This window comes from Penicillium pulvis (genome assembly GCF_028828015.1).
Source record: "Penicillium pulvis strain IBT 33274 chromosome Unknown contig_1_segment0_segment0, whole genome shotgun sequence".
Taxonomy (NCBI): Eukaryota; Fungi; Ascomycota; class Eurotiomycetes; order Eurotiales; family Aspergillaceae; genus Penicillium; species Penicillium pulvis.
This window is the reverse complement of record NW_026643074.1, coordinates 2,321,508-2,344,207: the sequence shown is the minus strand read 5'-3', so window position 1 is coordinate 2,344,207 and position 22,700 is coordinate 2,321,508. Positions and strand designations below refer to the sequence as shown.

Below are 22,700 nucleotides of genomic sequence, written 5' to 3'. Positions count from 1 at the left end.
GGGGCTTGAAATAAACAAAAAATTTTACTTCGACGTGTTTATCCGATAACAGAGAAATGCCTGGGGTTTGAATCACATGGGTCGTGGGTTTCAGACTCTTGATGCAACTGAAAATGGAGAGGTGTATATATACACAGAAACGATGGGGAAAGGGCCCACGTCGAATGCAGATTTGCACTCAGGTTGATTCTGTCCATGAAGCAGAATCCTTTGACGAAATTTCAACCCGCCTGACATCTTCCCAGCCCAATGTTCCGATGCAATGGCCATGGACTTATGCGTTCAGCATGCTCATGATAGATCATGAGGCGTTCGAGAAAATCGAACGAAGTAAAGGCTTTGAGGATTTGGAGCGTGATAAGTCTCGGGATGAAAATAGTGTTATTGTTATATGCCTTCTCTTATACACCAAATATATCGTAAGTAGTTACGCTCAATTTTGGTTCCCAGGGCCTCATATGGAACAGAAGCCCGGCTTGGCGAACTACTTCTCATGAGTATTCATAAAAATCATGCAGATTATTCCGAGGGTAATCTAGGTAGATCAAACAAGTAAAACTGATTGTTCCTGGGAGCAAAGGGCTAGATAGGAGGTAATAGGCTACTGTTGTTGGTTGGTACAGTAGATGGGGCCTTCTACAGGTTACAAAGCAATGAATACCTGGAGAATGCAATGATAGAGGTATTTTTTAGAGATGAAATTAAGTCGAGTAGACAATTTTTCTGCCCGGAGGAAATAAAATGAGACAACATATGCAGCGAATCTGACAAAAAAATCAAGAGAATGATTAAACAAAACGCCAAGTCCGCCATGCGCCGATGCCAAAGGAAACAAAAGACCATATGTATTCATACTTCAGGATACCACTTCCTCGGGATATGACGGTGATACAGGGGTGAAAACAGAGAGAGAAAGACCCAGATAGCGGAGACATAGTTCCAAGAGACACATGAAGGAGAGAGAAAAAAGGGAGAACAGAGCGGCTGAGAAACAGCCTTTATCGATGTATGTGCGTGATCTTCGTATCATGGGGATGCAGCATAGAAAATTAAGAGGAAAAGGAAGGAGAAAAAAGAGAAAAAAAAAGACAGGAAGGAAGAGAAAGTTCTATACGTTGCGCGACAAGGTATCCGCAGAGATGCATGCTTTTTCGAATGGAAAGGGAATGTGTCTGGACTCTTAATGCACGACACTTAGCAGATCCCCGAAAGAAGAAGTTCCTCGCTTCATTTTCCAGCTGCTCTTCTTCTTGTCTCGTTTCTTCATCATATCGGCCCAGGCCTCATCATCGTCTTCATCGTCCGATGCATTCTGCACCTTTCGAATGCCAGGGCCGGCTTGACTAGACTGCGAGTCGGGTCTGATGGTCACAGTAGCAATGGAAGTAGTTTTAGGGAGGCTTCCTGTTGACTTGGACATAGGCAAGTGAGAATTGGGGCGGTTTTCATCGTTCCAGGACTTTTGCAGCGGTGAAGCATGGTGGTTGAGGTCGCCCGGAAGGGCGGAGACGGGGCGGTATCGAGATGATAGCCCTGCGTTGCTACGCTCGGATGGAGCAATCGATGGAGCGTATCCTGGGGAGGTTTGATGATAAGGCCCGCCAGATAGGTTGGGCATTGGTGAACCAGTCCGACGCATGGCAATATTTGGATCGATCATGCTTAAAGTACGTTGATCAAAATTGGGAGCATTGGGTGCAAGTCCCGGCATGGAGACTGGTCTCATGTTAGAATGACCAGAGATCGAAGGAGAGCCTGCCATCATTGGACCGGTCAACATAGGAACAGCCATGGAGGGCGGGCCCATAGGAGCTCCTGGCATAGGTCCACCGCCCATCATAGGGGGTGTTGCCATACCGCCTTGCATCATGGGGGGTGGGGGGCCGTGCATGCCCTGCATGGCCATCATCTTCTGCATCCACTCCATCTGCATGTTCATCATGTCGGACATCTGGGCAGACAATTGAGCCTGAGCCTGCTCTGCTGGACTCATTGCTTGCTGGGGTGGTGGCATCATGGAGAATGGTCGGGGTACAGCCCCCATATCGTACATCGCTTGAGTATTTGGGCTGCCTCGTCTCATAGCCCGTGCTTGTTCCTCCTGCGCAATCACTCCAATGAGACCTCCAGGAGGCCCCGGCGAAGAGGCAGGACTGCCATATACTGAGCCACCGCCCATAGCTAAAGACTCTCTGTTTGTCGAATTGACCAGACTAGCCCCAAAGTAGGGATCCCGCGGGAGGTTCCTAGCAAAAACGGGCAAGCTGCCCCGTTGGTCCTGCTCGGCACCCACGAGTGAGCTGGAAGATGACGCATACGGATTAATAGAGGCACGAAGGTTCGGGTTAGAGCTTGCGTTTGCTAGGCGGGCGGGCGGGCGGTTGCGATTGGGAAAACCATGAGCAGCAAGAATACCCAACGGAACATCTTCATCATCACCCTCATGGCTTTTACCGCTTGAGGACCTGTCACCTACGCTAGTCAGGTGGATGGGAAGGTTAGGAGTGCTGCTGCTGGCACCACTCATCACCGGACGGAGCGATGGTGAAGGAGCTTGCTGGCCCGTCACTTTCATCATCTGCTGGCGATATACGGACAAATGAGCCTCTTGCTTCCGTCGCTGCAGTGCCGCCTCACGCTGCTTTTCGGCCTCATCTTGTTCATCAAATTCATCATGATCCGAGTCATCCTCACTATCAGACGCATCGCTGTTTGAACGACGGAGTTCTTGTTGCTGGCGATAACGCTCAAATTGGGACGGAGTCATCACCTTATTGCCAGGAGACGCCGTCTTGGGTAGATTCTCTGCGAGTTGAACCGCAAGGCGTGCATTTTCCAAGTGCTCATTTGTAGCAGGCGAGAATGTATGTGAGAACATTGATTCCGGCTCGGGGCTAACGTGTGCAGGGCTAGTCGCATGGCCCTTGAGCAGTGGGGTGCTGCCGGACGGAGAAATGCCTCCATTGTGTGTCGGGGGAGAGCTGCTCTCTTTGCTCCACATAAGGGAGCTTTTGACCATCGCAGCGTCCTCATCGTCAATAGCAGTGGAGTCTCGGTCCCCATAGTAAATTATACTTCGTCGCAATCCCATGTCCGATTGTCTTTTCGGTCGATCTAAAGCCCGGTGAGAGGTGGTAGCACCAAGCATTTGGTTTGGAGCTGGGGATTGTCGACGGAATCCAGTCACCGTTTCAGGAGTAGACTGAGCGGGCGAATATCTGTCGTTCTCTCTGGGGCTATTAAGCAAGCCCTCTTCTGAGTGACGGCTAGTCCACGAGTGAGGGGGAGGCTCGACAGGCGCTGATCGATCTATATCAATTGGTGGAGGTCGTGCAGCACGGCTGGTGTTGTAGAAGTCTGGCAGGGCTTGTGTTGGCGGAGTGGAAGATAGCTGCATGAGCGTTAGCTGGACCCCTTGCATGTCATACCGATCATAGCCGCATACCTTATTGGCCGGCTGAGGGGAAGGGTCTCGCATCAAAACACTCTCACGCTTTCCTACATTATCGAACATCTTTCCAAAATCATCACCTCCCAAGCTGAAATCCTCGTCGGTGAGCTTTGGCGGGGTGGCTGTTTCATCCGTAGTGCCGCTCACAGCTCGTTGTCTTGTGGATTGTTCCGGAGTAGCGTGCCGTGGTGGAGCCGGAGCAGATGACTTGGAGAATCGTGCGCCGAACGAAAAGGTCCTGCCTGCAGCAGCACGTAGTCCTCCCGCAGAGATCGGAGGTGGAACGGGGATGTCATGCATTCGGGAATGTGGAGAAGCATCTTCGGGCGAGGCAATCTCCGTGGAGGAAGGTTGGGTGGATGAGGAGCTAAGTCGGGTAGAAGTCGAGCTCTCATAGTTTGTCGCACCACTGGTACGGTGTTTAGTCATTCGCATCCTAAGGGAACCCATGGACCAGGGACGTTCATACCGGTTCTTGCCCAGGGTTTGCTCTGTCCCCGCAAAGATGTTGTCTGAATCCTCCAGAGCCGATGGCACCACATTACCTTCACTGAAACGTTTGCTCAGTGGAGCACCGTCCGACATCGATCGCTCGGCGCTTGGGCGCTCAAAGACCCGAAAGGAGGATTGCGGTTGGGTTTCTACATCCTCCAGAATATTGCCTGATGACTTTCGCCGAGCGAAGCTCTTCGGTAACTTAATAGGCATCGGGGGTGGTGTAGTGAAGAGACCGGACTGTGAATATTGAACACCTCCTTTAATCGCGAATCAGTCCCATCAAGGTACCGTGGTTTCTGAGTGAGATTGCCGTTTGAGATTGACGTGTCAAGTGTGGCAGCGTGAGGGGGAACGACTAGTCACAAGGAAATATAGGGAGCGCTCTTTCACGATCGACGGGTTGCAAGGGGAAAAATCGATCCACGGATCAATGGGTCGATCAGGGGACTGCGAAAGAATGGGGGTACGAGTCAGTCGATAAAGAAGCTTCTGGTTCGGAGATAACAAGCGACGAGCAACACGCTTCTTTAGCGGCTAATCAAGACCCGGAATCCACCATGTGGGTTGACACTCTCGATCCTTTGTGAAATCCACAGCCCAAAGAGAAGGTGTTGATCTTGTCACGGAACGCGGAGCTCATGGAACTTGCAGCCTTCAGGGACGGCAGAATTCTCAAACACAGGAAAAGAGAAAGAAGAAAAAGGCAACCCACCGGACTAAAACCTCAGGTGGACAGTTTCACTGCGCCGAGATTGACACTTGGAACCACCCGCAGCGAGACAGATCTGGAGAGTAAAGTGGGGAGTGGAGTAGAGCAGTCAAAGGGTCGGGTAAGACCCTGGAAGATCACCGAATCCCGAAAGAATGAAAGACACAGAGCAACGAGGGAATCTCGAGCAATTAGGGATGAGAATATGTCAGAAGGGGAATACAAGTGAAGAGGAGAAAAAGATGACAATAGACCAGTTGAACGGTTAACCGGAGTCTAGTCCCTGCATTATTGCCTTCCCGTGGCTGGGCCGGGATGAGACTGGAGACGCAACGCTAATACGTGGTATAAATGGCCTGAACGAATCAGGACGGACCATGAGGCGAATCAGGCCAGATCCGAGAATTATGTATTCTTTTAGCAACTAGTAATTCTGAATTTTGGATTTTCGCTTTCTGTTCTGCGCCAAAGTGAAACCTCCTTACTATGTATAGTAAGCGGGACACACTAAGTGACCAAAGAACCGCTAAAAATAAACGGATCCCCATTACCAATCCTGTACCGTACCTTTACACGTTCCATGGTTATAGGTTCCACGGCTATTCTACTCCAAACAAATAAACATGAGGAATGCGACCCATAATAAATTAATATACTGAGAATGTGGTGGCTGAGAACTGCATCCGTTGTAATTTTTTACGTTTAATATATGATTCATCACCTCTCTGGAACATTCATTCCAACCCTCAGTTGATCATGGTGACTCAAATCCGATTCTGCTCCAGCTCCACTTGGTGTCTGTACTATTGTAACCAAATTACCCAAATCGAGTTCGTCCACTCAGACCCACTGTATCACGTGAGATCGACAAGCCTTTTCATATGTTTTTTTTTTGGTGTTTTGGTATGGTATTCAGGCTTTGGTCGGCTGATGGTGCCTGTCCCACACCTTCGTCACACTGGACTCGACTTAAACAGCCTACGGAATTCATGGAAAAGTCAATCGGAGCAAAAGGAAATCAAAACAGGAGTTGGATATACACAGCATATCAAACGTCCGCCGTCTTCACCGAAAACTGCCTAACAAACACCTCCCCAAGATTCTAACACACCCTAGATAATACATATCCTACAGATCATGCAGAAGATTCAAATTCCCAACACATTTCGTATCCTGATAGGGGTGGGAGAAATTATTTGGCAAAGTGGAGATCGTAGTTCAGCCACTTGCGGGCGTTAACGCCTGCGACATCCAGGCCAGGAGTGCCATAGGTCAGAGGCGCATAAAAGATGAAGCCACCGATGGTGGCTGCGAGAATGACAATGGTCGCGGCCCATGCGGCAAGCACCGAGTTAAGGCCCATGCGCTCCTTGGCTGTCACGAAGCGGCGGACATTGCGGCTGACCCGGCCCTTAGCCTTACCGGAGGGATCATCCGCAGGGGGTGCGGCAGTGGCTGGGTCGAGTGGCGACACGTTGAAGATGAACTCGACAAGCGCACCGGTCACCATGGTCGAGGCGAGGTGGGACGGCAGGTAGTGGTGCAGGAAACGCTGACGACCCATCAACCAGAAGGGGAAGTAGTGGGCAGCCCAGCACAGGAACAGGAATCCGGTGCTGTTGTACAGGCGGGAACGAGTGCCAGGACCCCAAACTATTAAGAGAAGAAAGAGAAAAAATTAGTCATCTAAAGTGTTTGAAAGCACCAGGGCTGGAGAAACTGTAACTTACTTTCCTCCAATGCGTCAATACCACGGCGAAGCGAAAGCTGATCCGCTCCGACAATGCCGGCAAATACAGCCAGCAAACTGCTGGCAATCCACCATCCGATGGGGTTACCCAAGAAGTAGATCTGTCCCCGGGTTTCATTTTTAGTCCAGAAGCTCACACCGCGCAGCAGGAAAGGCCACTGGAAGGGCTCGGTGGCATAGGGGTGACTGCTAGTCAGTGCATTGTTGTGGTGGAACATAGCACCCTGCAACTCAAAGTACTTTCGCAAGAAGGAAAGCGACTTAACCTGGCGCTCCTCTTTATTCAAACGAGGGCTACCCTCCTCGATGCCTTCAATGGTCTCCGCATACCAGATGTTGCTGGACTGGAGGATGTTCTTGTTTCCGTTGATCTCAGCCTGCTTGAATCCCCACTCAGGAAGAGGAGTGGTGTGGGTCCACATGGCCACGCGAGTGGGTACGTGAATGAGCTTGATCAAGCTTGAATAAGTGCGAAATTCCTGGAAGGGCTTGCCATTCTCGATCTTGAGCTCAAACAGTGTATCGTTGTGACGCTCGCCAGTGGCCAGCTCCTGCGAAATGGTGGTGAACTCCTGGTTGGTAGGGAAGTATGGAGATGCAACATCGTGTGTCAGAAGGTACGAGTCAGTGCCAACATGGCGGAGCTGGATCACGTCTCCATTTCGCACACTCTTGGACTTGCCTTCGGCCAGGGGAACGGTTGGCAGAACCTCCCACAGGTTGTTGGTATCGTTGTGAGGGTATCCAGTCACCTGCTGACCTTGACTGGAGATGCGGCCATCGTCATAGCGAAGAGGATACTTCTCCCAGTGGCTGTGAAGCAGAACCTTGGTGTCCTTGTGGCGCATACTGATTTGGTCAAAGTATTCAATGCCAACCGACTGGGCAGTCATCGCATTGTCACTGAGGGTCTCTTGGAACTCAGGGGACATGAACTCATCGCCAGGGCCGGAGCGGTTGAGGATGGTAAAGTGGACCTGGAACCAGAATAGGTAGAAGAAGAAGGGGATGATAACCAGGCCCACTCCACGAGCAACAAGGTGCTTGATCCATGTGACCATATCAAGAGCACCATCGCGTCGGTTGATATCCAATAGATTCCAAAGGTCGATTGCGACTGCCGCACCAATAGTGACGAAAGTGAAGACACCCACGTATTTGGTCGAGATGACACAGCTCATACAGAAACCGGTCAAAAGCAACCACTTCCACCACTTGCGACCAAATGGCTGGTGTCGTAGCTTGTAGAACCGGACATAGCACAAGATACTAAGCGCCATGGTGATGACCAAAGTAGAATCCAGGAGGATCAGGCGGTCCTCACCAACGTGGGCATTGTCGAACACCATCAGACCGGCAGCCAGCACGCAGGCCGGCAAAGAGTATCCGGATTCCCACATAATCAAGAACACCACGGGAATTGTCAAGGCACCGAGGGTTGCTGGCATGGCACGAAGGGACAGGTAAGGCACATTGTTTTCAATGTACGAGTCACCGATGTTCTCGAACAAAAAGCTACCATCGAATCCAATCAACCATCCCACAAAGGCAAACAAGAGTTTTCCGAAGGGCGGGTGAACGTCGAAGAAATAGGTGCGTTGGAGGTAGTATGAGGCAAACTACAGGACATGACAGGTCAGATGCAGGTTCCCCCTTTTTTCCAATGGCGATTGAAACTGGCATGCTCCGGAATTCATACCTTTCCAAAGTGAACCTCGTCGAAGACGACCTCATTGGGATAATCGATCCGCCAGAAGCGGGTTATGAAAGCCAACAGGGTCAGAATGGAAATGGCCAGCCAATAGTCCCATTCTGACTTAGGCTTGGCCGGAGCGGCCACAGGCCTCAAGGAGCCATCATTGGATGGCAAAGCAGTGTAAGCCTCCTTCTTTCCACCTCTCTTGCGCAGAGAGGGTGAAGGGGACGACATGGTGAAAGGAAAAGAAAAAGAGAGCGACCGTGAAACCACCTATAGTAAATAGACTTCCGAAAGCGTGAAGCGTCAGCAGTAGCTCATCAGGGTACGGATTTTTGTTCCAGAATATCCCAGGACAATCAAGTGCTTACCAGAACCACCAAAGGGCATGACACCCGAATAAAAGACCAAGGAAAGCTGAAGAGAAAATGAGGGAGGGGCCGGATTGGGATTGCGTGTCTTCTTGGTTTCGGATGCAGCGTAAAGGCGGTGGGCCCCGGAACTTTCAAGGGTCCAATCTCGTGTTCAGTTCGCCCCTTTGAATAACAAATTTGGATTCAATGCTGAATCGCTACTTATTTGGAGGCATTTTGCTTGCAATATAATGCCATTCGTGAAGAAAATAGATATAATCCTTTATCTTAGTAATCAATTTACCTCCCACTTTTTTCTCTTAGGAATGTTCTCACCGCAGCTGAGATCTACAGTGCCACATGGCTAAGCGACCAGTACTGATTTCCGGAAGATTTGACCCCGGTCAATGTTGATTAAGCGGTAAGGCGGCTCAAATGTTCAGTGATGGGAATAGTGAACGTGTCAGAGTCGACGAAGCCGTTGATCACTGTCTGGACTTGAATGACTCCATTCAACATAATGTCTCCGTTGCAAAGGTCGAAGAAAACATGTTCATCATGGTTTCAATACGCGAAATACATTTTAGTCCATCAAGGCTGTTATCATCGTTGGAGGTCATGAGTACTTCCATCGAAGTGTCTCCGCCATTTGAACATCAGTTTATATAGAGGAACTATGTGCCGCCGTCTAGGTGGGGTACTGGAGTCGAGCCGAGTACCTCGAGACCAATGAAATCGATCAACGTAAGCCAACACTGAACTCCTAGAATAGACCCTGGAACAGAGGGGCGGTATCCAGGACTACAGTATATTGGCCTGGATGTTTACACTGCCTGATCGTCATAAGCGGACCCACCTAGCGGTTCATGACACCAAATCGGGTTTGGCGTACAACCATAGATGTCTAATCTACATTGGAAACTTTATTTCCCCGTGGGATCTGTTGTCCATGAACCTATCTGCAGTTAGATGTACCGCTATGACAAGGCGCAGCCTTGTTGTTCCTGTCAGTGGCTTCGACGTCATCATAGCGGCCCATGTAGTATAAGTAACCGTAATATTCAGATGATGATTGTGTTATCCATTCCATCAATTCCAGTTCCTCTTTCACTATGAAATATCCTTCGAAATATATAGCACTGCTGTTCACATACGGCACAGTTGGCTTTGCTGACTACCTGGGTCCAACATACCCACCTCCGGTCGATCTCTCTAGCCAGCAGAGTCTAGTCACAGCTGCATGGAAAAACCTCACTACCACCCTTGACTCTTATCTCAAACGCAATCCCAGTGGCTCTGCAACTACTGCTGTTTCTCGTATACAAAACACCACATTCTCGACAAATATTTTTTCAATTCACGACTCGAATGCCGCAAAGCTTCAATACCACTGGACCAGCCCCGAAATAGCCAGCTCCAAAAATGGCACGAACAAGGTTAATGGTGACAGCATTTATCGTATGGCTAGCGCAACAAAGCTATACACCACCTATGCTGGTATGATCGCTCTGACTGAAGAAGAATGGAACCTTCCACTCACTCAGATTAACCCACTATTCGCCGAAGCGATTGCCAAAAGCGAAGACCCAATCTGGAATGTTGAATGGGACAAGGTCACGCCATGGGCATTGGCATCGCAAATTTCCGGTATCCCACGCCAGGGGTGGCCAGCTCTAGACACACTCTACAACTTTACGATCTACGATTACCTCGGTCTGCCGACAGAAGACCCTGTCACAGCTTGGGGTCTACCACCAACAGACATCGCGACATTGGGTCCCTGCTGGAACCCTAAAGAGCTATGCGATGGCCCAGACCTTATCAAATCAGTCCGCGTTCAACCACCAGCCTTTTTACCCTGGCAGACCCCAATGTACGCCAATGACAATTTCATGATGCTCGGACTCATGATCTCCAATATAACTGGCCGGAGTATGTCAGATATCTACCAGAAGGTGATCTTCGATCAGCTGAATCTTACATCTTCATTCTCATCACCACCGACCTCGAGGGCGGATCTTGCTCGCTCTGTTATTGCCGGTCCACCGGAGTCAGGCTTCCTAATCGATGTTCCTGTCACCACGCCATCCGGTGGTCTGTTCACCTCAAGCAATGATCTCGCCAAATTTGGTATTGCTATTTTGAACAGCACTCTTCTTCCTTCTAATACCACCCGCAAATGGATGAAGCCTCATTCACATACGGCTAGTTTGACTTACTCCCTCGGTGCCCCTTGGGAAATCATTCGTTATTTGAATCCCAGTACCGGCAAGGTTACGGATCTGTATACCAAACTAGGTGACTCGGGTTACTACGGTGCGAACATTGTTTTGATACCGGATTACAACGCTGGTTTCAGTATTCTGACCGCATCGACCGGTGCTGAGCGCGATGTAGCTACAAATATTATCCTGGACTCCATCACTAATACAATAGTCCCTGCGCTGGAAGCCCAGGCTGCGTTGGAGGCGACAAGGAACTATGTCGGGACGTACGAATCCACGGACTCTACTCTCAATTCGTCTATCACTGTCGCTTTCAATCAGTCTTCTGTCATTACGTCCATGTCGGGCTTGAGTATTACACGCTGGATCTCAAACGGTACAGATGTGTTGGCTTCGGATCTTTTCTTAGGTGGTCGGCCGAGGCTTTTGCTCAGTATACCTAAGCAGACGGGGGATGGGGAGGAGGGTCAGGTTGCTTTTCAGGTTACGCCTCAGCCGCAGCTTTGGAGTTATTTTGCTTCTGGTGCGAAGAGGCTCGATGCTGTTGGTCCATTTACTGGACAGTACAATACTAATTATGATTGGTTGGTGGCTGATGCGACTCATTATGCTGGGCTTGGGATGAATTTGTTTGTTTTTGATGTGGATCAGGGTGGCAATGCTACTTCTTTGAGACCTGCTGCTCAGAGGGTTACTTTGCAGAAGAAGTAGGTTTCTGACCAACTACATATGATCAACCCATCTTAGTGTTGGAGATAGAGTTCTTTTGGTTTCTGAATTTTTGGATTTGATTTGACAATTTTCTTCATATTATGGACCTCTTAACATCGTTCAAGTTAAACAAGTATGAAATCGAAAACAAAACAACCTTGAAAACAATATGCAACTGAAATGCTCCGCAACCAAAATGCATCTATATGAAAGGTTCTTTGCAAACCGCGACGCCTCAAAAACGACTCGTGGGTATCAGTCAAAATCGATATAGAAAACTTATTTATCAAGATCAGTCAGATCCAGCAACTCCAATTCCGTCTGGACCATTGACTGGAAATCAGCACGGCTCACGCCTGTCGCCTGAGCCAAACGGAACAAACTCTTAATGCTGGTGCCAATGTGCTGCTTCACACCGACTTCATAGTTGCACTGGCTTTCAGCTTCCAGCTCCAGCTTAGCGACAGTATCCGAGTGGCTCGAAGAGATAGACCCAGATGCAGGTCTGGGGTGGCTGAGCGATCTGGCAGCGCGGTCAACGGGCATATCATCCACCGCATAACCATTTGTGCGGGCTCCCTCGTCCATATCCAGCCCATTCTGTCGCCGCAAAAGGTTTGAGAGAAGGTCCCCAGTCAAAGATGTGGGGCCAAGCTCTGGCTGTTCTTCTTCTGGGTCGTGGCTGTCCATGGCTGGCTGGACATCGCCGTACTGGGAGAAATAGTTTGCCTCCGACAGACCAGAAGGCGGGAGATTGGATGAGCTAGCACCTGGGGCAGGAGTCTTGGGTCCCGGGGTACGGTTCGGAGTGGCATCATACTGAGCCCAGTAATCGGCATCATCGTCTTCCTCCTGCTGGTCCTGCTCATTGGATCCTTGGTTCTCAATTGGGGAGTCCAACATATCAGAGTACAGTCTCTCCTTGGCCTGGACATTGGCCTCACCAATCGAGGAGGCCCAGGTATGCTCATCCGCGGCAGGGCCTTCGTGAGGGAGAAGTTCTGTCATTCGCCAGCCACGACCACCACCCTCCACATCTGTGGGGCACCAAAGGTAGATCACAGCCAAGTTGAAATCGGGCAGCAAGCATTGTGCACGTAGTGTCTCGTCGTCGATACGCTTATAGGTCAGGGGCATCTCATCGGGAAGTTCAATCTCGCCGGAGACAGGGTGTGGTTCGAAACTGGCGCCGTCCACGAGCGTCTGCAGGCGCTCTGCTTTGTTGGCGTCCCAGCATAGTAGGCGGAGCCATGACTCATTGGGGGAGCTGGACACTTCGCTCAGGATCTTGACGCGCTGTCGAAGGATTGGGGAGAGGAGGGGGAGCAGAGCTGGTGGTGGACGTGGAGAAACGAAGGCTGTGGGCAGACAGGCGAGCAGAGGAGGGAGCAGGTCACGAGGCTCAGGAGGACTAATGAGTTCGACCATGATGTTTAGATATTAAAGGTAGTTTGTAAAGGTAAAAAAATGCGTGAAAGAGAAGAAGAAAAAAGGAGTTTGGAGCGAAGGAGAAGAACCATGTATCCGAAGCTGCAAGTGGAGGTGGGCTCCATTCACCCGAACAAAATGAACGTGGGGCAAACAAAGCGCAGACGGGGCCGAAAGCTTACTGGCTTACTCTCCCCAGGGGCCACAATCGGACCCTGACTAAAGAGGTAAAAAGAGGTCATGGGGCGACTGTTATCGTGAGATTTGCTATTTTAGTGAGATCGCCCCCACAATGTTTGGTTTTGCATTCCTTGTATAGGCATCGGGGATGCCGTACACCTTTACAAGTAGGTCCATGTCTCCACATCCAATCGTTTCCTCTCCTATTCCTCTTTATTATCACGAGGGTTCCCAAACAAGAAACTTTATAGGTATATCACCGGCTATTATCTACTCCGGAAATAAGCATAATCTTTACCTTTCCAGGGGCCACAACCAAGACAAGTAATGTTTTCGCTACTCGCATAGACTCCAATACTCGGTTATTTATCAAGTCATGCTATCGCCCCCAAGGTCCTGGTATATCTGGATTTAATCCAGCTGGCATTTTGTATACTGTTCCTCTATACCTGTTCTTGGACCGAAGACTTAAGTCAACTGCCCAGGTCCTTTCACCCTCTTGGTGGAACAATACAATAATGTGGATTCAAAAGGGATAGCTGATCAGAGGTCAGATGATCCATTCGAAAAGACAAGAGTCTAGTGCGACCGAAGTGGAGAGCCTCACGGTCTATATAGAGCTCAGACAGATTCTGCAGATATTTGGCACTATTGCTACCGCTATTTAATTAGTCCAGTGATCACACAGAACGTGCAACGTTAATTGGTGGTGTAGTTATCACGCAATCTGCAATCGCTTATCGCAGTCACTGCTGCAACATCATTCGGCTAGATTCCTGCGACTTCGGCCCTAATCCCTGGCATGCAGGACTGCAGTTACATCGTCAAGCTGACAATTGGTGTTAGCTTGGTCCACCCTTGCCCACCACAAAAAAGCAAAATATTAAATCAAGAAATGAAGTCGCCACGATCGTGAATCCTGAATGCATATGTTGAGGGCCGATTCAAGATGACCAACACAAACAAACATACATTCTTAACCTCGGCCGCAGAGGATCCTCCGATACCAGAACACATGGCAGGCAAGACAAACCACACACTCTCCGATCGAGAACCCCTCGAAGAAACTGGAGATGAAGGGCAAGGACTCGAAGTATTGGCTCTGGAGAAAAGAGTCCGATGGAAAGTAGACGTGCGTCTATGTAGCATCGCAGGCCTGCTGTGCAGCCTTAATCTCCTAGACTCCGGCATCCTATCCTCGGCAGCAGTAACAAGCATGTTGAGCGACCTCCAACTAGACCAGGGGTCCCGGTACTCGGTGTCGATCTTCATCTTCACCATCGCCAGCGTCGTCTTCCAGCTACCATGCACGATAGCCGTGCGCTTCGTCGGCCCTCGAGTCTGGTTCGCGACAATCACATTTGTTTTCGGACTACTGACGATGTGTACCGCTTTCATTCACACCTGGCGTGAGATGATCGCTCTACGTATCCTGCTGGGTATCGCTATGTCCGGTATCTACCCCGGACTGACATATCTCATTAGCGCCTGGTACCCGCGACGCGAGCAGCAGCTCCGATTTGCCTTCTTGCAATCTGGGGAAGTTCTGGGGCTGGCGACGGGAAATATTGTTAATTTTGGTCTCAACCATTTGGATGGGAGGGCTGATTTGGCTGGTTGGCGTTGGATGTACCTTGTTCAGGGATTGATTGCCTGTGCACTGGGTATAAGCACTTACTGGTGGATGGTGGATTTCCCAGAGAACTCGGCTCGGAGCTTTTGCTTTTTGTCCGAGGTTGAAGCCAGGGTTGCGTCGCAGAGAATTCAAAATGATCGGGCAGATTTGGTTCCTGAGCGGTTCTCGTGGGGTACGCTACTTGGCAGTTTCAGGGATCCTAAGATCTATGGGTTTGCTTGCATGTTCTTTCTGCTGAATTTGGTATCGACTTCCTTGTCGTACTTTCTCCCCATTATTTTGGAATCGGGTATGGGCTTTAACTCGAATGAATCGATTTTACTTTCGACTCCGGTAAGTTTGTCCACGGAAACATTCTGACTAGCGCTGATCATGCTATTCTTAGCCGTACTATTATGCCGTTATACCGGTTCTTCTTACGTCTTTAGCCGGAGACTTCTATCGGAAGCGCGGGCCCTTCATCGTGTTCAATGCCCTTTGCTTGATAGCCGGTTTTCTGATGTTTGGGCTCCCAGCGTCGAAGCAGGTGACCGTGCGCTACATTGGGACCTTCCTAGCTACTGGGGCTTATGTCTCAAATTGGGCTGCGCTCAATGCCTTCCAAGCTAATAATGTTGCTGGTCAGTGGAAACGTGCGGCTACGTCAGCGGCTGTCACTGCTTTCAATGGCTTGGGTGGTGTGGCAGGTAGCTATATTGTGCGATCGCAAGAGGCTCCCAAGTACCAGACAGCGGTTTGGGTATCTATCGGGTGAGTTCCTAGCTCTACTGAAGGGCCTTGATCTGTGTACTCATTGCTTTATAAGGTCCCATATTCTCATGATTCTTCTGGTCGCTGCTTTTACGATCTACTTCTACATTATGAATCGGCAGCAGGCTAGGGGTTTGAAGACCATCGAGGGAGTGGTAAGTTCCAAGAAGGGCTATGAGATAAGCTATATCTCTGGCTGACCAATCTTAATAGCCAGGTTTCAGATACACTTACTAAAAGTCGACAGACTTTACGATCACATTATGAATATCACGACGCGATAATGTATATGACTGAGTCTAGCCATGGTGGCCTCGGATATACTCTGGTCACGGCGGGAATTATGTTCAATCGAATAGATCAGAGAAAATCCGAACGAAAAATGCATCTAGCGGGCCTCAAGCTGAAATTAAATCCAGGTCATATCAAACTCGTTACCCATGCTATCTAGAGTACATACGAAGGAAGGTACACTGTGAGGAGCCTAGAGATAAGCCTTTACTATTCTCCCATTTACTACGCTATATTATAATGGGCAAGAGCTGAGCCCAACAGAGTTTCAGATCTGATGCGCCAATACTAAGCCACTTACTACACATAACACAGAATGTCAAGAGCAAGAGCGGCCCCCCCTTGGGTACCTTGCTGGTAAAAAAATTCTATTATTTAAACATTTTTATTCAAATACTTTTGTTCTAAATATTTTGGTCGTAAACACTTTTGGTTCTAGATACTTTTGTCGTAAACACTTTTGGTACTTGAACTTTTAGATCCCGGCTGTAATATGCACCTCATAAGAGACCCAAGGATGGTGTCGTGGACTCTCATCTTCGTCCTCGAGAATCCACGATCGCTGATCTTCCAGTTCCGCCAGAGAAGAAGGTCGACTGCTCCAGCTAACTTCGCGCTGGATGAAATTTTCCTCGTATGGAAGGGGGTCGGCACTTTTTGGTTCTATCTGAATGGAATGTGTGTACCATTGCTCATGATGGTGGTGATGGTGACGATTACGCCGTGACCGGCAGCAGGATAGTTTTGCAAAGAGAGGTTTGCGCATGATGTGGGTGACCAGAGGCCAGATACTGACTAGACAAGTGGCGATGATGATAACGGCGCTTTCGACTATTGAGACCATGGCTATTTTGACTGAGAACCCTGTATCAAAAGTTTATTAGTATAATACTGCATGGCGTTTTCAGCAGGATTCGTAACTGACATGTCACATCGCTTGCTTGGGCAAATGATATTCTGTAATACATTACCATCCGGAGAATGCTGGCTACAGTCCCACTTTTTGAGCTGTCAGTAATTGATCTCTTGAGTAGGTCAGGGAGTGCTCACAGTCCAGAGAGCAGGAATACGCCTGTCAGAGCTACTTTCTGCCCTCTCCGTGCATGCAACCTCCAAACGAGAGGGATGGGTAGCGCAACGATCATCAACCCTGTGAGTACGTTGATGGGGGAGATGACACGGTAAAATGTTATTTGATTCACGCATGCTCCGTAGACACTGAAATCCCATGCAGATTCGATGGGATTACACTGGAATATGCTTTGGAAGAACACGGTGATTCCCAGTCCTAGCACTAAAGCTCCGATTGTGTACGGGATGATTTGGAAATTGCGCGTATGGAAGATTCGCACATAGAAGATCCGCACGTAGAAGAGCAGGAGAGCTAACTTTGCTGGGGTAACTGTGAGAGGGAGGTCAAGCAATTCTAGAGCGAAAAATCCCTTGGAGCGTATTAGCAATGCTCTTGATTCGGTTCGAGATGTTTGTACTCGACCATATGAAAACAATTACCTTTCTCGTCAAAGTTATATTCTGTTGCGGATAGGCAAGATCGTCGACGTGATGCCCGAGTCCTGCTACTTCAACCACTGCACAACGTAAGCCTATTTCCTTGGAAAATTATGTTGCCCGACACTTACAAACAACGTAGATCACCGCTTTAGCGATGCTTCCAATCTGTAGGTCTCGAGCGTTAGCGATGGCACGAATCAACATGAAGCACACATACCAAGGCAACAAGCATCACATAGTCATCAGCGCCACACTTTGTGTGTTGTAAAGAATGAGTGTAGAACCGTGCAATGACAAAAAGGATCTGGATCACAGATAAAGTCAAGCTTACACCAATCAAGGCAGAGCCACCGGTAGATAGTGCCTCGCCTTGTTGCCAGTTAATGCCACCCATAATGAGTTAGGGTGGCTGGTGTCCGTAATATAATGCAACAGCCTCCGTCATTCGTCACTATTGATGCACAAAGAAAATATCAGAGGCAAGAGCGATGCAGCCGGCCAGTCCTATTTCAAAGAACGCGGAGATCCAAAATTGTGGGAATGGACTCCAAATCCCTTGGCAAGGTCTTGACTCCAAAAGTTTATTGATTGTTCGGAAATCTACGACCGAGATATATCGGGGGCTGTCCCTGCCGAAAGGGGAAATGATTTCAGCGAGCGATGGGAAAGCCTCCTACAACACCATTTGATTATTATCTATCCATGGCCTCGGGTCCAGCGTGGCTCGAGAAACAGGCGCTCAATATCAGGTTGAGGGTTGTGGATGAGTCCAAGGCGCTGGGATCGATGACCCGCGGGGAAGCCATGGAAGTAGACTCCTGGGTGGATATGATTGGTTCATAAGGTTTAAGGTTAAGCGGGTTTCCGTGGATCCGCGCTTCATGACAACAGCAGACGGTTGTTCCAGAACAAATCTGATTGACATCATGGCCGAAACCGTTTGTTCTAGAAATTCTATCCTCGATTAAGTGGGTCATATGCTTCTTGGACCGATCCCTCTTCCGCACTTCGCTTTCTTTCGTCCATCTCGGAAGATTCCCGGCGCCCCCCAATTATACTTTACTGAATTCTGGAAGTATCCTGAAGTGGTGGCTTTTGGCGCATTAATGGGTCAAGTCTCTTTCCGCATTCAGATAGCCCCGCCTATGATAAGCTGAGGGGATGCACTTAAGCTCCCGGGTTTTCGCGATGTCTCGGAGGGGGTTCCCGGGACCACACTGACGATGAGATAGATCGTGAGTCGAAGATCTCTCTTTCCGCTCTCTTTCCGCTCTTGGAATACTTTGGTTCCGATCGGTGTCCTTCCACTTAGGTTAGGTGTAGCCTCTTAGGTTAGATGATAGCGTGTAGATTCCTAGAACAGCATGTACCCGCAAGATAGGGTCGAGATTTCGATCGGGGTTCTCGGTGACCGACGTCGGTGGGTATCCAAGAAATCCAACAATACATGGGCGGGTACATCTCTAAAAATGGAAATATCCCATGTGCTTGCTCCGGTTCTTTTTTGTGAACTCGAAGTGGGTATGTAGGGGGCCAAGGGGGCCAAACCTTCAGCTCTGTACAAACGCATGCGGCTTAGTCAATTCCCCCATCGGTCGAGACCTTTCTACCTTGGACTGCACTAGGTAAGAAGCGCGGCGTTTACGAAGATTAATCTCACCAATGTCCATGAAGTGGAGTTCTCAATGTAAGACAAGCTTTGAAGCCTGTTAGATCGCGTTGTCATAATGAGGATAGTGTAATTTCCCCAATGGTCCGTGACGCCCACCCAAGCTCATCCGGCATATATGTTCCCCATTCAGAAGCTTCCCGTAGCCCGAGGTAATGCAATTTCGCCAAGACCTCAATACAAACTACAGAGTTCAAATTTCTCCGAGTACATCCATGGATGATCTAGGCCATCTCTATACCCCCTTCCATCGCTATGTGGGCAAGGTTTGCTCCGTTGGCTCATGTCTCGTGGCGCTGTTGCAGACGTGGACTGCTTTATACTTTCGATATGAACAGCCATAAAGCATCCCAAGGACCATGGATTTCTACATTGATGAATCTCATGGGGCGAATATCCGATAATTACAGTTGAAATGCTCAGTAAATACAGACATCCTTGAGGTATGTGATTGCTGAAAGGGGTATATGGCAAGCAAGACTGGACATGGCAGAAATAATGAAGAGATGATAATAAGGCTCAAGCCACCCGATCCTTCTGTTCTAATTTCCCCATTAACCGCTTCATACCCATCCACTCATCAGAGGGCACCTCTTCCGCCGGTCCACCAAGGCCCTTGCCCACTTCGAATACGGTAACTACTCCGTTGACCCCACCAGTGGCTAGGCGTCGGCCTTCTCGCTCCTCCCATGCAACCTTATTGAGACTGCGAGACATGACCGCACCAGGGCCACGCGAGGGGGTGGTTTTAACCACTGGAACCTCGGTATCCGTGTAAAGATCCCAAACTTCGAGGTTGCCCGCACCGTCGACGAGGGAGAAAACACCCGGTCGGTGTGGGGACCAGCGTGCATCGTAGACCACGTCTTCCCGGGTAATGTCCAGGATAGGAGACACAACCTGAGCGGAAGCCACGGTAGAGGTGGCGGACGCGGTGGTGGCTGGCGGCCGCACGCGCCAGAGTTTGACGCTCCAGTCCAGACTGGAGCTGAGCATCAGATCACCCAGGTCAACAGGACCCCGCGCAGGATGGAATGCAGTAGACATGATTGGTGCTGCGTGGCCGCGGTAGGCCAGACGGTGATCGGTACCAGCCTTGGCTCCAGCTCGGTCATATCGATGGCAAGGGTAGATACCACCTTCCTCGGTGCCCACAATGAAGAAAGTGGGATCGGACTGTGGGAAGGACATGGTGGTTGGTGCGAGATCTTCCGTCTTGGATGGGGGAGGTGTCGTCAGCTCGAGGTATTCTTGTGGCTGAGAGAGCATGTCCACGGTCCAGCCACAGACCACTCCATCGGTGGACGCCGTCAAAATGTTGTGTGCGTTTTGAGTGCCGACGATTGAGATGCTGTAAACGGGATGTGTATGTCCAGATCCAGTCAATGGTGTCTTCTGCACGGGCGCTCCTCCACCCATGCGGGAGGAACGAGTGTCCCACAAGAGAACTTGGCCTGAATATGAGCCACCAACAATGAGGTTCGGGTGGAATGGAGAAAATTTGGCTGTGAGAATGTCGGAGGTTGAGTGGAAGACATATTCAGGGCGGGACTGTAGGTGTTGGTTCCAGACTTGAACGAGTCCATCTGGTTCATGAGGAGCTGATGGGTTCTTGGTGTATGATGCAAGTACCAATTCAGGAAACTGGTCATCGATCAGTATGCGTTATTCGCCAAAGTGCGGAGATATCAAGTGATGCCTACCTTCTGCGAGAAGCTTATATCGGTGACCATACGCTTCTTGCTCCAACGTTCGTCGTAGAACTGGCAGACCTCCCGGATGCCTCTCCGTTTCTTGCCAGTCTCCTCGTCTTCCTCCAAGTCCCCATCCACGCCGCCCAGCTCGTAGTCTGCAAGAACATCGTAATCTTCGTCTAGAGCTCTCTCGATAACCTTTGACGATCGCTCTACGAAGTCTAGGAATTCGTCCGAAGAAGTAACAGCCTTCAACTCGTCGTCATCGAGAGAACGTAACGGATACCGTAGTTGGGCAGGCTGCGCAGCTGAACCTGCATTTGCGTCCTGTTCGGCTGCTTGAAGCTCCTCCTCAATTTCCTTGCGGATCTTTTGTCTGATTTCATCATCCCGCTCTCTGTCTCGTCGGCTCAGGCGCTTGCTCGATACGGTCGTATCAGCGGGGTCTTCATTATCCGAAGCATCAGAGTCATCGTGGGCCTCTGTTTGTGTACCCAAATCATCTGTCTGAACGGCTTTGCTGTATGTGACAACCTCTGGTCTGGGTTCAGGGGGGTGCGGGGCTTCGGATGAGTAGGAGCTGTAGGTCTCTGTTCCAACTGATTGCACGGTCTGTACGGCGATAGATTGCAACTGCGGTCGCAACGACGAAGGGGTATTGGTCTCGGCATTCTCTCCACTCAATTGGCTGGCACTCAGGACTGAAGTCGGGCGGCTGCCCTTCCCAGACTGACCCTCAAATGCGTGACTGATGGTAGCGGACCCAGGGCGATCCACCAGGCGTGTAATTAGCTCGTCAAGCTCAGCTCTACTGCCAGAGTGGCTGGGTACTGGTGAAGCAATCTACTCCAAAATCATTAGACATTCCGTTGTTTGTAGCTTCACTGGGCGCGGTATTGTACCTCTGAAGCATCCCCGACGCTGTTCCGATTGCTGGTGAATTCCCTCTGGCGAAGCTCGCGTTGCTTTTTCAGCTCAGCCAGCTTAGCCTTCTTGGCCAAGATCTCATTCTTGCGCTGCTGCATAGACGACATCTTGAAAATCGACCAGCTAGGTGTGATGTAGCTGTAGTTCTCGTGTTGCTCTTTATTTACGGGGGATGACATAAGCGCCTCCGAGCGGCGCCGGAAAAACTCGCGCAGGGACAGAGAACCTCGCCTTGCCTTATATCCCCGAGGATTCAACTGCCATTGACGGTCTCCTGTTGAACGGTCTTTCGGTTTTCCCGCTTTTTAATTTTTTGTCCACTCATTGTCTCCCGGAGACCTCGCAATAATGGCTTCACAGGGTGTCAACGTGAGTTCTACCCCGGCAATGAGCCAACCTCGACCCTGCCCCCTCAAATGCGACATCGGATGTTGACTCCCATTCGCAAATTTATAGGTCCTCCGCTACTCCGCTCTTGTGGCCGGTCTCGTCTACGGAGTCTACCACCAGTCGTCCCTCAACTCGGTCGCCAAGCGCGCTGAGGTCGAGCACGAGTACGCCCGCAAGGAGCGCCTGATCGAGCAGGCTAAGGCCGAGTGGAAGAAGCGCACCCAGCCCCAGGAGACTCAGACACAAGCCACTGGCCGTAAGTGATCATATTTGTTTACATTGCTTTGGATAGCGATATCCGAGATTACCGAGCACATTCCGAAAGCGCAGTGTTGACCTTGCTTTCTCTCCAGTCATCACCGACCCCGAGAACCCCAAATTCGACCTCGAGGCATTCTTGCAGGCCAAGGCTTAGTCGTCTTGAATAATGGAAATGGTATAGAGGAGGAATGATACGCAACTCCTTGCGGAACTCGCACCTCCCCCCAGGGTATTAGAAGGGATTTGCTCGGATCCATTTACTTGTACGATTGTTTGGGGCCAATTCCCCTTGAGTTGCAACATTGCGAGCGAAAGACGGAATGGTCTCTTTTTGATTCGTTTTCTTTTTTTTTTCTCATCGGTTTAGACGTTATCATTTGGGTCCTGTACATACCCTGGGCTGTCGTGCGTCTGTACACTACAGTTTGGACCACAAGAAAGAGCAAAAGATCGTTATGCATTCCGGCGTTACTTCGGCCTCCTCTATGGGGCCAGTCTAGTCTTTGGTGGACGTTCCGCCTAATTCCCTCGAACCCTCAATCATGGGCTCCTCGTAGACGCGTCATCCA

The 22,700-nt window shown here is 49.9% G+C and overlaps 8 protein-coding genes across 8 annotated transcripts; 3 read left to right on the top strand and 5 right to left on the bottom strand.

The window, feature by feature from the left end:
• Window positions 1-1,180: 1,180 nt before the first annotated feature.
• On the bottom strand, window positions 1,181-4,159 carry N7503_003822 (uncharacterized protein; the record flags this gene model as incomplete). Its single annotated transcript, XM_057063369.1, has 3 exons — window positions 1,181-3,391; window positions 3,446-3,860; window positions 3,921-4,159. The coding sequence occupies 3 exons, from the start codon at window positions 4,157-4,159 to the stop codon at window positions 1,181-1,183; spliced, it is 2,865 nt and encodes a 954-aa protein (XP_056924284.1).
• Window positions 4,160-5,850: 1,691 nt separating this feature from the next.
• On the bottom strand, window positions 5,851-8,338 carry pmt4 (dolichyl-phosphate-mannose-protein mannosyltransferase; the record flags this gene model as incomplete). Its single annotated transcript, XM_057063368.1, has 3 exons — window positions 5,851-6,311; window positions 6,389-8,027; window positions 8,108-8,338. The coding sequence occupies 3 exons, from the start codon at window positions 8,336-8,338 to the stop codon at window positions 5,851-5,853; spliced, it is 2,331 nt and encodes a 776-aa protein (XP_056924283.1).
• A 1,231-nt stretch (window positions 8,339-9,569) lies between these two features.
• On the top strand, window positions 9,570-11,393 carry N7503_003820 (serine hydrolase domain-containing protein; the record flags this gene model as incomplete). The annotated part of the gene is made up of 1 exon (XM_057063367.1): window positions 9,570-11,393. The coding sequence occupies one exon, from the start codon at window positions 9,570-9,572 to the stop codon at window positions 11,391-11,393; it is 1,824 nt and encodes a 607-aa protein (XP_056924282.1).
• Window positions 11,394-11,672: 279 nt separating this feature from the next.
• Window positions 11,673-12,821, bottom strand: N7503_003819 (uncharacterized protein; the record flags this gene model as incomplete). The annotated part of the gene is made up of 1 exon (XM_057063366.1): window positions 11,673-12,821. One exon carries the CDS (start codon window positions 12,819-12,821, stop codon window positions 11,673-11,675), a length of 1,149 nt encoding a protein of 382 aa, XP_056924281.1.
• Window positions 12,822-13,950: 1,129 nt separating this feature from the next.
• On the top strand, window positions 13,951-15,624 carry N7503_003818 (putative MFS transporter; the record flags this gene model as incomplete). The annotated part of the gene is made up of 4 exons (XM_057063365.1): window positions 13,951-14,970; window positions 15,023-15,387; window positions 15,443-15,542; window positions 15,601-15,624. The coding sequence occupies 4 exons, from the start codon at window positions 13,951-13,953 to the stop codon at window positions 15,622-15,624; spliced, it is 1,509 nt and encodes a 502-aa protein (XP_056924280.1).
• A 529-nt stretch (window positions 15,625-16,153) lies between these two features.
• N7503_003817 (uncharacterized protein) lies at window positions 16,154-17,584 on the bottom strand (the record flags this gene model as incomplete). Its single annotated transcript, XM_057063364.1, has 6 exons — window positions 16,154-16,542; window positions 16,604-16,677; window positions 16,729-17,120; window positions 17,191-17,267; window positions 17,319-17,355; window positions 17,408-17,584. 6 exons carry the CDS (start codon window positions 17,582-17,584, stop codon window positions 16,154-16,156), a joined length of 1,146 nt encoding a protein of 381 aa, XP_056924279.1.
• Window positions 17,585-19,378: 1,794 nt separating this feature from the next.
• Window positions 19,379-21,587, bottom strand: N7503_003816 (uncharacterized protein; the record flags this gene model as incomplete). Its single annotated transcript, XM_057063363.1, has 3 exons — window positions 19,379-20,503; window positions 20,563-21,396; window positions 21,456-21,587. The coding sequence occupies 3 exons, from the start codon at window positions 21,585-21,587 to the stop codon at window positions 19,379-19,381; spliced, it is 2,091 nt and encodes a 696-aa protein (XP_056924278.1).
• Window positions 21,588-21,724: 137 nt separating this feature from the next.
• On the top strand, window positions 21,725-22,613 carry N7503_003815 (ATP synthase subunit e). Its single transcript, XM_057063362.1, has 3 exons — window positions 21,725-21,849; window positions 21,937-22,126; window positions 22,224-22,613. The coding sequence occupies exons 1-3, from the start codon at window positions 21,829-21,831 to the stop codon at window positions 22,283-22,285; spliced, it is 273 nt and encodes a 90-aa protein (XP_056924277.1). The 5' UTR covers window positions 21,725-21,828; the 3' UTR covers window positions 22,286-22,613.
• The last annotated feature ends 87 nt before the right edge of the window (window positions 22,614-22,700 follow it).

What these genes read in the sequence shown, in the direction of transcription:
- N7503_003815 (XM_057063362.1), top strand. Translation starts at nt 21,829, where the DNA reads ATGGCTTCACAGGGTGTCAAC. An exon ending in TGGCTTCACAGGGTGTCAAC is followed by an intron (nt 21,850 to 21,936) that starts GTGAGTTCTACC and finishes GCAAATTTATAG; the next exon opens with GTCCTCCGCTACTCCGCTCT. An exon ending in TCAGACACAAGCCACTGGCC is followed by an intron (nt 22,127 to 22,223) that starts GTAAGTGATCAT and finishes CTTTCTCTCCAG; the next exon opens with TCATCACCGACCCCGAGAAC.